This window comes from Pezoporus occidentalis, unplaced genomic scaffold, assembly GCF_034315485.1.
Source record: "Pezoporus occidentalis ecotype Australia unplaced genomic scaffold, CSIRO_AGI_Poc_V1 ctg13, whole genome shotgun sequence".
NCBI lineage: Eukaryota > Metazoa > Chordata > Aves > Psittaciformes > Psittacidae > Pezoporus > Pezoporus occidentalis.
In genome coordinates this window covers 6561849-6574183 of record NW_026913103.1, presented here as the reverse complement: position 1 = coordinate 6574183, position 12335 = coordinate 6561849, and the positions used below count along the sequence as shown (strand labels likewise).

Below are 12335 nucleotides of genomic sequence, written 5' to 3'. Positions count from 1 at the left end.
CTATCCATACACGCTCAGAGGGCTGTGCTGGGTGCTTATGTTCAGTGCCTCAGAAAAGTGTGAAAACTGCTTAGGTTAGGACTGTACAAGCTGATATATCAGGGCTGAAATGATTTGAGATCCCAGAAGAAACATCGTAGCAGCATCTAGTAATCCAGGGTACCACGCTGGCATGCTCAGGGGTGCATGCAACATCTTTCTGGTCATGTCTGTACGACAGTGTGGTGTTTGATTTATTGGTGAAGTCTGATTCACCAGCACTGTGTACAACATGTCACCAGTAATGATAACTTACATCTTTGATTGCTCTCCCAGTTGTGCTGAGTTCCTAGACAACACTGTGCAGTGGAGGTGATGCCACTGTTTCTCCTAGTAAGAGCATCCCTTCCTTGTTTGTCATGCTCCCAGAAGTTATGTGGCTCCTCGACAAATGTACAACCCACTGCTCATGCTGCAGTGGCCACAGCCATCTACTGCATCAAGTCATGCTCCAGTACACTGACTGACATTTGGATATTTGGAAACAAATGTTTGTATATATTAGGCATATGACAGATTATTTTTAATTGCTAATAAGGTCTGGTGGGGATAGATCGTTAGACCCTTCACTGCATGGTCATCTCCATAAAGAAGACCTTTATTTTGCAAATTCCTCTTCTGACATCCTGACTACTGTCACAACCACACTAAAATTCCATTCTATGCTCCTAGTAAACATCTATGACTTACATGACTGTGCGTGGCTTGCACTGTTTCTCCTGTGACTGAAATGGGACTATTCTCACGCTACTTGAAACTTTGTATTCTTGGCTCCTGAGACTACCTGCTAGAGATAGATGTGGCCATGTCTTCCTTTGATGAAGGAGTTCTTATCTTAGGTGAGATGTGGAGTGCGTCATCTTGCAACATTTCTGCTACCCCCCCAGGCAGAGAGAGAGCAAGCCCACAGGAAGAATGACAACTCGTACTTTCAAAATCACAACCTCACCTAGGACAACAACTGATAACAAGCCCAAGCAAAACTGAACTACTGACTCACCCTCCTTCTCCTGACCCACTCAAAAAGACTGAGGATATCTGTACAATTAGTAACACCGGCTTCAATGAGATCCTTTTTTTTTTTTTTTGTCATAGTGCTTTCATCCAGACCTAAGGCAGGTGTCTAAGAGAAGGGAAGCTTTTCTTCCTCAGAGCATGTTCATGTCTGTTCTGTACAGAGAGAGCGACTTACTTTCAAGGTAGATCCCTCCATAGCAAATGGCATGTTGTTTTTGCCGTAGGATTGCTGCCTTAGTGCTTCTTCAGTATCTTCTCTTTTTATTCTTTCCCTGTAATGTGTAGGCTTCCACATTATTTTACTGTGTGATATTGAATATAGCATAGAACACAGAAATACTCATTTTCAGTGGGATTTTCTTAGGTACTCAAGTAGAGCATTTGTTAGCTCTTTAAAAACACTGGTTGATATCTTCAAAGATGTGTCACAATAATATTGTGATTTCTTTTGACAACGAAGGAATGAAAAGCAGAAAGACTAGAGCCACTGAAAGCTTTCCTGCACTTTGGATGTGTACAGACTGACTCTTCAGTGCTTGCAGCACTATGCATCAATTTGGATGTTGTGAGTTCTACAAACCGTGCTTCCCCCAGCCCCATGTTGGCCATGACGAAAACAGAAAGCATGTATTCCAGTTAACACTGTTAGCAGCAGATTTATTCTGGGACACATACCACTCTGGAATGCCTGGAGTAATGTCTCTTGACTTTACATGGTTGCCCCACACTCTGTAAGGAGTCATTCATCCAATTTAACTTTAAAGGGCATTGTTTCTATTATTGCAGACCCACTTTAAACCAGGTTCTGCAATGTCGGTGCTGCAACAAAAGCAGCTGAGTCTTAGCAGACAGCAGGCTCCTCCATGGCACAGTCATAACAAAACCCCACAGCAGAGGCAATTGTTTGCCCCATGTAAGGTAGGGAGTCCTGAGAGGAAACCACAGGAGTTTGTAATCAGATTGTTAAAAGAGCTTATGATAACATTCAAAAGGAGGCTAGAGCAAGGTCTCACAAGCAAAATAAATTTACTTTTTCATTCTTGATTTTGCAAATGCAAGTTTCTTCTGACAACTTAAAAATGCTGTCATACAGCAGTCACCAGCTGGGAAAGGAAATGTGCCTCTGAGTGAAAGCTCTGCCTGGGTTATCAGCAGTGCTAGGTAATTTATTTGGCAGGTCTCCGTCAGCTAAGCTTCCATTCTGTGCTGGCAATACTGTCGTCTTCTGGGCACTAGGGGGGGTGGATGCACATGATTTGCTGGTGGATTTCACAGCAGGAGGAGAAATGGTTTGCATTCCAGAAGCAGAAGTAATAATTCCTTAAGTGGTGACAAACCTTTCTCTCCTCGTTGTTTTTTAATCTTGTTTGTTTGTTCTTTGGGTAGAAGGGAAAGGGAGAATTTTCCCTTATCTTCCTCTTGCCTTCTGTTATTTTCTGCCTCTCCATTCCTATGCGTTATTCCCCTCCACTTCTAAAGGCTGTCTTGTTCTGTACCTTTCCTTCTTCCGGAGAGAGCTCCTGCTTTTGCTCCTAACCTCTGCTCATGATCCCTCATTTCTCCTGTTCCTGCCTGCCTCTTGTGTCTTCACAGCATCTACCTCATATGCAGCAGCTTAGTTACATTAGGTACAGATTCTTACTCTGTCCTCAGCAAAGCAGTGGTATGTCAGCCCCTTTAAACAGTATATCAAGCAAATTATTCCTAATATTTATGCTTTCTTTGTGATGTCTATGAGATAGAGAATGTTTGATTACATAGAGCTTTAGCTAAAGGTGGTTGTTTTTCTTTAACTGCGTAAGTACTAAAGATGTGTTTTGTTAAAGGCCTGTTGAAGGACTGAATTTTGCATTCAGAGCACAGTGAGGTGAAGTCCACGCATATCAGATCTTGTGAGAGTTCCCTTTGAAACCTAGTATTTGCCTTTGTGGTAGAAGATAACACCATCTTGAAAACTCAAGATGCTGACCATGATCTTCACTGTGGAGCACTAGGCATTCTTTCCAAACAGCTGGTTGCATAGACACAGAGTAGTCAGCAAATAAAGCATTGTCTTCCAGGTGAGCCAAGCCATGGGAACTTGTTGGCATTGTGCCTTCCAATTCAAAGTTGAATTGAAGCCATTGTATATCTTGAAGATAAAGCCCAAGACCTTGAAGCAGATTTTGATAAGTAAAGCTTTGAGCATAGACTGATGTGCTCTCAGTAGCTTGAAATTCAGGCTACTGAGTCACGAACCTCATCCTGAGTTCAGGTTGTTCGTGAATCACTGGGTAGGCCCTTTGGCTTATGAAGGTAAGCTGGACACTACACAGAAATTAGCTCTATTAATAAGCTGCTTCTCTCCCCCTCTCCTGCTTTTATTTTTGACCTCCCTTTTTGCTCCTGTCTCTAACCACCCATGACAATTTCTCATTTGACATGTTCTGTACCTTTTACCTCTGTCCAAAATTCCTCACTGTTTCCACTGCACTGGGGGTGTTTCTTCCTCTCCCTGCTGTCTCCACGCCAGCAGTGGGAGCACTGAGATCAGAGCATGGATCTTCCTCCTATTCTTATTGCAGAAGCTGCTGCATGCCAGCTGGGTCCTGCTTTTGCAGCCCTGGCCTGTGCTCCACTGTCACTTGTACAAGTGGAGCATTTATAGTAGCCAGAAGTTGGAAGCTGTTGGGACTTGGGCAGTGTTTGAGAGAAACTCGTGTGTCAACTACCATATGGTATTGTCAATACCAAAATAAAGGTTTTGGACGTATACTTCTTGGGTGAATCTTATAAAGAACAGACAAAATGCAAACCTCTTGAACTAATGTTTCCATTAACTAACACAAGCAACTATGAAATACCTTTACCACTTACCACTTGATCTGTGTCAATACTATTGAACCATTTTAACAAAAACTTACTGAAAACTGCTAGCTTGAAGGCTTTCCATGGAAAACATCAGTCCAAAAAGCTGCATTTCTGAAAGGTTTGGGTAGCTTGTAACACAAGAAGGTGAGTTATGTTTACTGTAGAGGTTGTTACTTTCATGATTACTGATACCCAGGGGCTCAGTTGTCTTTCTTGTCTTGTTTGGGGTTTGCTTTCTTCCTCTTATTTTTACAATTTAGTCCTCAGTTACAAAGAGGAGGGGGAGGGAAGGGGAGAAACGTGTGGTACTTGGTCAAAAGTGGTAGGTAGTAAACTCTTGTCTTATTTAAACTTCTTTTTCCCTTGGTCGACTTTCTTTTAAAGTCCTTTGAATATCCATCTCTATGTAAATACGTGTCAATGTGTGCATGTATATATATGTGAGTCTTTTTCTTATGGTTTTAGCTTGACTTTCTAAGGAAGTGTGGATTACACTATCATACCCTTTGTCCTCCTTTCTGTCTATCTGCCTGTCAGTCCCTGTTTGGTGAATTTGAGCCCCCTTGGCAAACAAAACTAGAGTGGACCCTCTACTGAAAAAAAAAATCAAAAATTAATTTCTCTTTCATGGAAACTTAGAGGAAACTTGGGAGAGGAATGGGACAGAGAAGAGATACAAATAGCTTCCCTTCATGCTGCTAAAGTGTAAACTTAATGGTGATTTTATCCTGATGGATAACCAGTCAGCACACACATAGCTTGGCACCAGCAGCAGCATGTGCTGCCTCTTTTCCAGCCAGCCAGAGAGAAGACAGCGAGAGGTGATGCCACAACACACTTGGAGGTGGAGACGTGGAACTCTTGCAGTGAGAGAGGGATGAACAGATTGTGCACATCTGTAGGAAACTATATTTCAGCATTTCTGCTGTCCAAGGAACATCTGACATCTGTTTGGAGGGAAATTAGGGTAATTATAGAAGGCTGCGGGGGGGGGGGGGGGGGGGGCTAAAGGCAAAAAGTCTTAAATACGTAGGAAACTGGGCTACATTAGTTGTGCTGCTTATGATGGTGAATAATGGGAGAAGGATTTTATGCCCACAGTTTACTGCAAGACTTAGGAAAGGAACCTGTAAGAAAACAATTAGTAAGGGGGTGCTTCATCAAGCAATTACAGCCAAGGGCTAGAGTTTACAGTGGAACAGAAGAGGGTTTGGGATCAGGAAATAACATCCCAAGAGAAGGAAGGATTTATACTGATCTTACCATTGATCAGCTTTTTATGTATGTATTCATCTTCAGCTGGTGATGCACTGAATAATATTTCCCACTTATCTTTTTCCTGAAAGCAAAAACTTCTGTAAAACCAAAACATATAGTCTTGAAAAGCTATGAAGATGCTCACTAGAAATAATACCAAGCACAACTGTAAAGTATGCTGGTGCCCTTGGACAGTCTTCAAGTATGTTATACTAATGGTTTTCAAAAGCACACAGAATCATAAAAGGCATAGATTTCTCTGCTTTTAATTCTAAAATGTTACAAAATTACTTCAGCATACAAAAAATATGTATGGCTTACAAAGATGAATCAATGATTTGTTTGAAATGTGTTTAGCTCATAAAATCCTCTCATCTCTTCAAAAACAGGTAGTTGAGAGCACAGTTGTCATCTGTTTTCAAAGCCAGTCCGGCTTGATATACAGAGTTTTTAGAAGTAATATATTTAGGGTGGCCTCTCCTAGGATGGGCCTGAAGAGCTCTTCAATAGCATCTGCATCAATGTCTTGAAGAGAGGCTATTAGCTGAAGAATCCAAGCAAACCTGCTTAGATTTTTGTGGAACATTGTTGAGATAAACTCCATCAAGGCTTGCTGAGCTTCCTGCTGCAGTGTTTGTACATACGGGAGACATTTTAGGGCATGGCATCCTGTCAAAACAAATATCAAAATAATAAATCTTGCGTGAACGCTTTAATTCTGTGCCCTTTGTAATGATGGATTTCTGGCTTTCTAGCTTGTAGTACTACTTTCTCTAAAAAACAATAAAAACATTTTCTAAACAATTTCTAAACATACTTTTTTTGGTATGCATAGTTCAGTCATGTGAAGGAGGATGGTGCAGCATCATAAGCACATTGGAATCCAGCCCATTACATTAAATCCAGATTTGAAATGGTAACAGGAGGTAACTTTGACTCAGTACAGATGGAGAAGAAGCTTTATAGTGTCGTCCACCCACCAGCTGATGCTGAGACTGTAGTCTGAGTACATGGAAACCTGCCAGTTCTAATCTAAAATAGGCAGGCAATATCAGGAAGATAGAGGTGGTGCTTCAAAGCAGCAAGCAGGCTGGCAGTCTGAAGATATAAGTTTACAGCCTACCTAGCCCTGTCTCCTTCCTCTGCTTGCCTCTGCTTGCTAGACTAAGCTGGGGCACTATGGTTCACCCTACTATCTAGATACCTTCATTTGCAGTCTAAAAAGGGCATAAAGGTTCTCTGTGAGATGTATCATGACCCACAGGAGTAGGATAGATAATTGTATTTCCTGTTCTTGTACTCCCATTCCTCAGTCATTTCTGAAGAGGGAGAGGTCTCTGCCCTATAGACACATGGCCTTGAGCTTCAGTCGCTTACCTTCCATAGCATGTGACTTCAAACCTCCTGGCTCACTGAGGGTCTTTGTGGTTGCCAGGGGTCAGTTCAGCCTCTCCTTCTGGTGGTATCACCTTGTCATGTAGCTCTCATCAACTTCTTCCCTCCTGTCTCCACTGCCTGAGGCTAACACCATCTTTTCTTTCCTAGAATTGCTGCAGCCTGGACAGGGGCCACATGAATCCACAAATTTTGACTCCTGCCTCTCTGACCTCTGATGTTTTCTTTAACCTATCCTCCAACATACACTCCAGGCCCTTTTAGCATCTTTTACAGTGACTGATCCCATACCTCCCTGCTATGGGGTCTGAATAGCTTAGATGGGAACGTCTCAGACAGGATTATCTGTTTAAGTGTGGGAGGTTCTGCCTTCTTGCCTAGTGCCCTGTAGCAGGGCAAAACCAAGCTGGCTGGGGTTTTTTGTCTGTGGCTGAATGCCCTTTGTCAGTGTTTAGCAGCTCTCTTCTCCCTAGACACCACTGCCAGAGAAGAACCCTCAGCAAGGCCTGCAACCAGGCTAGCCAGAAATTAAGGGTTTGGAAAAATCATCTTCTCCCACATGATTACCAGCAGCTGCAAGCTGTGAAATGGTTCCAAGTGTTATATTTTTCATGGAAAGGAAGTTGTCAGGATTTTGTACATTCAGGATGAAATTGCAATTATTGCTTATATCCATTCAAATTTGCGTAATTTCCCCCTTTGTTCTTTTTTTTTTTCTAATCAAACACCAATTTCCATTTCAAATAATGAAAAACTTACTGTTCTGAGATCTGTTGTAATAATATTCAGTCAAACACGTTCCGAGTTGAACTGTAAACCTCTTAAAAGCACCTATTTTAACAGAAGTCCTGTCGCAGTCTTGTTGGAGATAAATACATATATATCACACTCCATGAACATACATGTATGGCACTGATACAATAATGGCAATATTTTTCGTGATTCCCATCTGTTCACTGTGTAGTTCCTATTTTCAGACAAGCGTCAAAAGCAGCAATAGCACTTTCACCTCACTCTGTGCTGTTAATGAATGGTGGGACACTTACTCTTTCACAGGTTCTTGCCTGCCCAGATATGGTCAATCAGTAACCCAGACAGAGCCTCCCATGCAGAAGTACTGCATATATTGTGCTTTAGTGGGGGGACCTACATTCCATGCTGCCTGCCACCGTGTCCCCAAAGGTTTTTTTATGATGGTGAGCACAGTGTCTATGTCACATGAGATCATTTAGGGTACAAGCTAAGCTTTGCCATACTTGCTCATCATGCCTCTTGCCCAAGCGCTGGCCTAGTTGTGCTGCTACAGCTGAATTTCTGGGCACCCTGTTGAAATTCAGCTTGTGGTTGAGCTCTGGACTGCTCTGTGCCTGGTCCTTCCCCTTTGCCTCAGCCAGTTTTAGTGGTCCTAACAGGAATGAAACATTCCTGGTGGAAGCCCACACAAGGTAACCCATGATCCAGGAGAGGGCTTAAAGTCACTGTGGTGCTGCCTGAAATTCTCTTAGAACTGAGGCCTGCAGAATATTAATATTTGGCCAAACATCAAGCTAAAACTAAGCTGAAAATGTGCTGCATGTATATAGAAAACATTTCCTGAGTTTGGTGGAAAGTGTTCATAAACTGTTAAGAATAGTAATTGTGAAATAATAGCTGTACAGGCTTGTTTGCAGCAAAGGAGGTAGGGGAAGGGTAATTTGGGCTGTGTGCAAGCTCTGACTACCTGTTTCAGCCCAGAGTTAGACTGCAACTCTTCATTTCATCTGGAGGCAATTTAGGCTTAGCTGAAGCCCTCCCAGCCTCCTTCTGCAGCCAGAAAATGGGGTCATCCCACCTAAGAACTAGGGAGTCACCTGAAACGCTGGATGTTGCCTGCAGCATGAAGGGCTGCTGGGCCTCTCATACAGCACCCCAGGGAAGGAGAAGGCATTGGAAGGCACAAATCCAGACCATTACATTGCTTCTGTTTCTTTAAGTGAAAATTGTATTTTATCCACAGAGATAATAAAAATGCTTGCTTGTTAAACTGTGTAAGCCACTGCAGAGGAGGGATTTCTCCTCTTACCCTCACCCTGGCCATAACCGGTGGGTTTTTCAGCCTGATTTTATTGTGAAAAACTAACTTGCACTGAAAGGAACTCCACTGGTTTGGTGCTGCGGCATCAAAAACAAGACAATACAAACATGTGGATGACATTACATCTCAAGAACCATAATTTAAATCCTATTGGAAACAAATAAAGTCACTACAGCCTTTAAGCAGCCTATAAACCATTCACCACAAGAATTATCATGGAATAACCAAAGCACTCAAATATCCTTTTGGTGCAATCCCAAGTACAGCACTCTGCTGACAGTGCAGCCAACAGCAGTGATTTCAATGGAAGGAGTTGGGGATCTGAGCAGACTGGAGTCAGCAAGTCTTTCCATTTACTTTAGTGGGCTTAGAGCTCATCTTTTAGTGACTCACCCACTCCATGGTGCTCACCTAGGCAACCTTCCTTCCTAGGAGGCTGAACTTGGCACCAGAAGTGAGAGGATGCAATCACCAGTCTGAGTGTGCTCTGTGACTGCTGTCCCAGACTTCAAATGTAGAGGTACTAAAGGATAAATAAATAAATAAAAGCTATGTCACCTCAACGCAGAATCCTTTTGCCTCACTGATGAAAATCAGATGATATAGATTATGCTATCTTCTCCAGTGCTCTTGCTACAAAGGATGTCTTTGTTAAACTGCTTCTAATACATCATATACATACCCATGGACCACCTGTCCTTTGCTGTACTAAGGGTGAGGCTTCTGTACTGGAAATCAATTTGAAGTGACACAGTTAATTCTTTATGACTTAAAATTTGTTTAATAGAAGCTGTTTGGCTTACAGTGGGTGACTATCCAAGGAACCTAAATAAACTACTTCAGGCAGAAAATCATTAAACTGTGGAATATAGATTTTTTTAAAGCACATTTTGCTACATTCATAGGAAAGAATGAAATCAAACATTTGTCTATGAAAATGTCCTTCTAGACACATAATGAGCTGTGTGATTTCCTTGAGGACTTACCAGAATTAAAAAGAATAATTCCTTTAAGATAGGCATATTCTTTTGCACTTATGTCCAGGTCCCAGAATTTCCACAATAAACTCTTTATCTTCTGTACTGCTGCGAAAGATGCTCCCAGTGACGAGCTGTCCAGTTCATTGCTAGCTGTCAAAGACTGATTGAGGAGGATCTTTTTCAGTAAGCTAGGGGCTGAAATCTCTCTCAGGTCAAAATCCACCCTGTCTTGTGCCATGCCCAGGACAAAAAGAGGGGCCCAGTTCTGCTGTATGAGGACGAGCTGATCCTCCCAAGGCACATGATAAAAAGAAGGCAAGTTCCTAATGAAATTTAAAGTCTTCAGGAGCACTTCAGAGGCTCTTCTCCATGTGGCTTCTGGCATTTTTAGGACAACTCTTCTGTCTGCACAAGAGCAGCCCATACTTCCTGTGGAGTCATGGGGGCTGCAATACAGCTGGCACTTGGTCTCACTTCCATGCTCTTTGTTAAGGATCTGGTACAGGATGCTCTTTGCATGGTGTGTCTCACACTGACATTTCCCACATTTCTCAGGTGGGATCTTGGTAGCCATTGAGCCAGAGGTCCCTGTGGAAGGAAGCAGCGCGTGTGGAGCTGTGCATCAACAAGCAGGGAAGAGCATTCCTGCCACGAAGAGAGCCATTGTGTGCTTTTTATGTACACAGGCGGGTGAAAAGTGGCATGACCCTGATCTGTAAAGCAACCTTGAACTTTATTTGCACCGTACGAGGTGGGGCTGCAGGCAGCTGGAGTCGCATGAGGCTGCGGTAGCGCTGCGGACCACGGGCCGGCTGCATGGGCACTGCTCACCACCTGCCTGGTGAAGCAAGGCTGTGCCCAGCCTTCTGCCAGTGGCTCCGTGCTGCTGCCGCCACCACTTTTACAGCCATATAACACATACAGCCTGCCCCTGAGGGGAGCCCAGTGAAAACTGCAACGGCATAAAGGAAGAAGGAGCAAGTTGTCGATATTCATATTGATCCACCTGCCTTGCCCACTAGCTAATGCTCTGGGATGCACAGAAATATTTTTATACTTATGAAAGATGCTGTGCTGGCAGGACCTTGAGTAGACACTTTAATTTCCTGCTGAAAGGAGCTACTTGGAGACATTGGATGTCTGACACTGGATATCTAACACTGCTTTTCACAGACCACTTAACAGTGCGTGTGTACTTTACACTGTAGCTAACAAGATGTGGCTCCTATGTCAAAGAGCTCACAGTTGAAAGTCCCAGGGATGGAAATCCCATACGTAGGAATTACTTAACATTGCTGGGAGATCTGAGAGAAATTTCAAAGAAAGTCAGCTGCTATAGTTCATGACAATGTTATCTCCTGCATTTCGCATACGATAATTTCAAACACAGAACATATGGAATTCTCCCAGACTCACTGCGTAATGAAATACTCTTCATACAAGCTGTGGAAATAAAACTGATGGAGAAAGAAAGCAAAATGGCAATTTGCACTGTTGTACGTAGGAACTTTTGTAGCAGAGCAAGAGCTACATTACTCTTCAGCCAACATCAGGGAGCATTAAGTAGCAGGAATACAAGGAAATTGACCACAATAAGAAGAAATTGATAGTTCAAGTGTTTTTTTACTTCGCTGTTTCTTGCTTGCTCTTATACAGGGGAAAATAGGTTTTCTTCACCAAGCATAATGTTTATGCATCCCTACCATCTGGGCTATTAGCATGTCCTAACAAAAACTGAGCATAAAAACAACAGCTCCAAGAGCCACTTCTGTTAGGTCTCAGGCCTCAGGTGTGTAAAGGCCATGCCACCAGATGCATAGCCACAAATTTGTCCTTTGCTACAGTTGGTTGTTTTTTTCCATGCTGGGCCATTTAAAAATTCCCATTTATTTGCCTCTCCATTATATTTATGTTGCAAAATTTTCCCCTTCTGAGGAGATAAAAATGGAGGAAGAGGTGACTGCTTCAAAGTTGAGCAATTTGAAAGTGTAGTGCTGCTGGGTCAGGGGGCCCAGAGCACTGAACACCTGATGGGATTTTCTTGTTCACCTCTCCATCCATTCAACTGCTGTCTATTGCTAAGGTTTCAAGACATTTTTAGGTTAAATGGCACAGCAACAGAGAAGTCCCCAGAAAGTCTCATTCTTCTTATTCTCACTGTAAAATTCCAGCTGGGCAGAGGGTCAATGCAATGAACTCCAGTTGCAGGGCTAATACTCTCTGAGGTTCTTCATGAGTTACATAGACTGGCTAATGGCTGAGCTTGCTGAAACCATTCTTACCCAGAGATTGCTTGTGAAAAGTAGTTCTGTCTCCTAATTGCAGCTGAGCCTGGTGGTGTTTCAGTAATCTTCTACTCCAAGGAAGAAAAATCTTTGACTTCAGCTGAAATCAGCACCATTTCACTGTTCACTATCATTTCACCCTCGTGATTCATGTCATCATTCATAGTTCCTATTAATTGGGCTTGTTAAATTTCTACTCCAGGTTAAATTAGTTCCTTCCCTAGTTTTTTCTCTGAGATCTGCATCAGTCACATGCAGAGTCCTGATGTCAGTAACAGATGGCATTGGATACCATTTCTATCTGTCATCACTGGTTTCCTTTGATTGTCTATATTTCTAAGAAGGAAAAGCAAATGATATTTTTCTAACAGGCATTCCTGGTATATTATAATAGCTTTATGACTGTTTACCAGAAATAGAGAGTAAAGGTTACTGCCA

General features: G+C 42.6%; 1 protein-coding gene across 1 annotated transcript; it reads right to left on the bottom strand.

Moving 5' to 3' along the window:
• Nucleotides 1–5413: 5413 nt before the first annotated feature.
• Nucleotides 5414–10242, bottom strand: LOC134158330 (nuclear receptor subfamily 0 group B member 2-like). Its single transcript, XM_062608122.1, has 2 exons — nucleotides 9619–10242; nucleotides 5414–5832 (listed from the first exon to the last, which is right to left on the bottom strand). The coding sequence occupies exons 1-2, from the start codon at nucleotides 10184–10186 to the stop codon at nucleotides 5582–5584; spliced, it is 819 nt and encodes a 272-aa protein (XP_062464106.1). The 5' UTR covers nucleotides 10187–10242; the 3' UTR covers nucleotides 5414–5581.
• Nucleotides 10243–12335: the final 2093 nt, after the last annotated feature.

Coding starts and splice junctions, on each gene's coding strand:
- LOC134158330 (XM_062608122.1), bottom strand. CDS start 10,186: ATGGCTACCAAGATCCCACCTGAGAAATGTGGGAAATGTCAGTGTGAG. Junction 5,833..9,618: donor AATTATTCTTTTTAATTCTG/GTAAGTCCTCAA, acceptor TTGTTTTGACAG/GATGCCATGCCCTAAAATGT.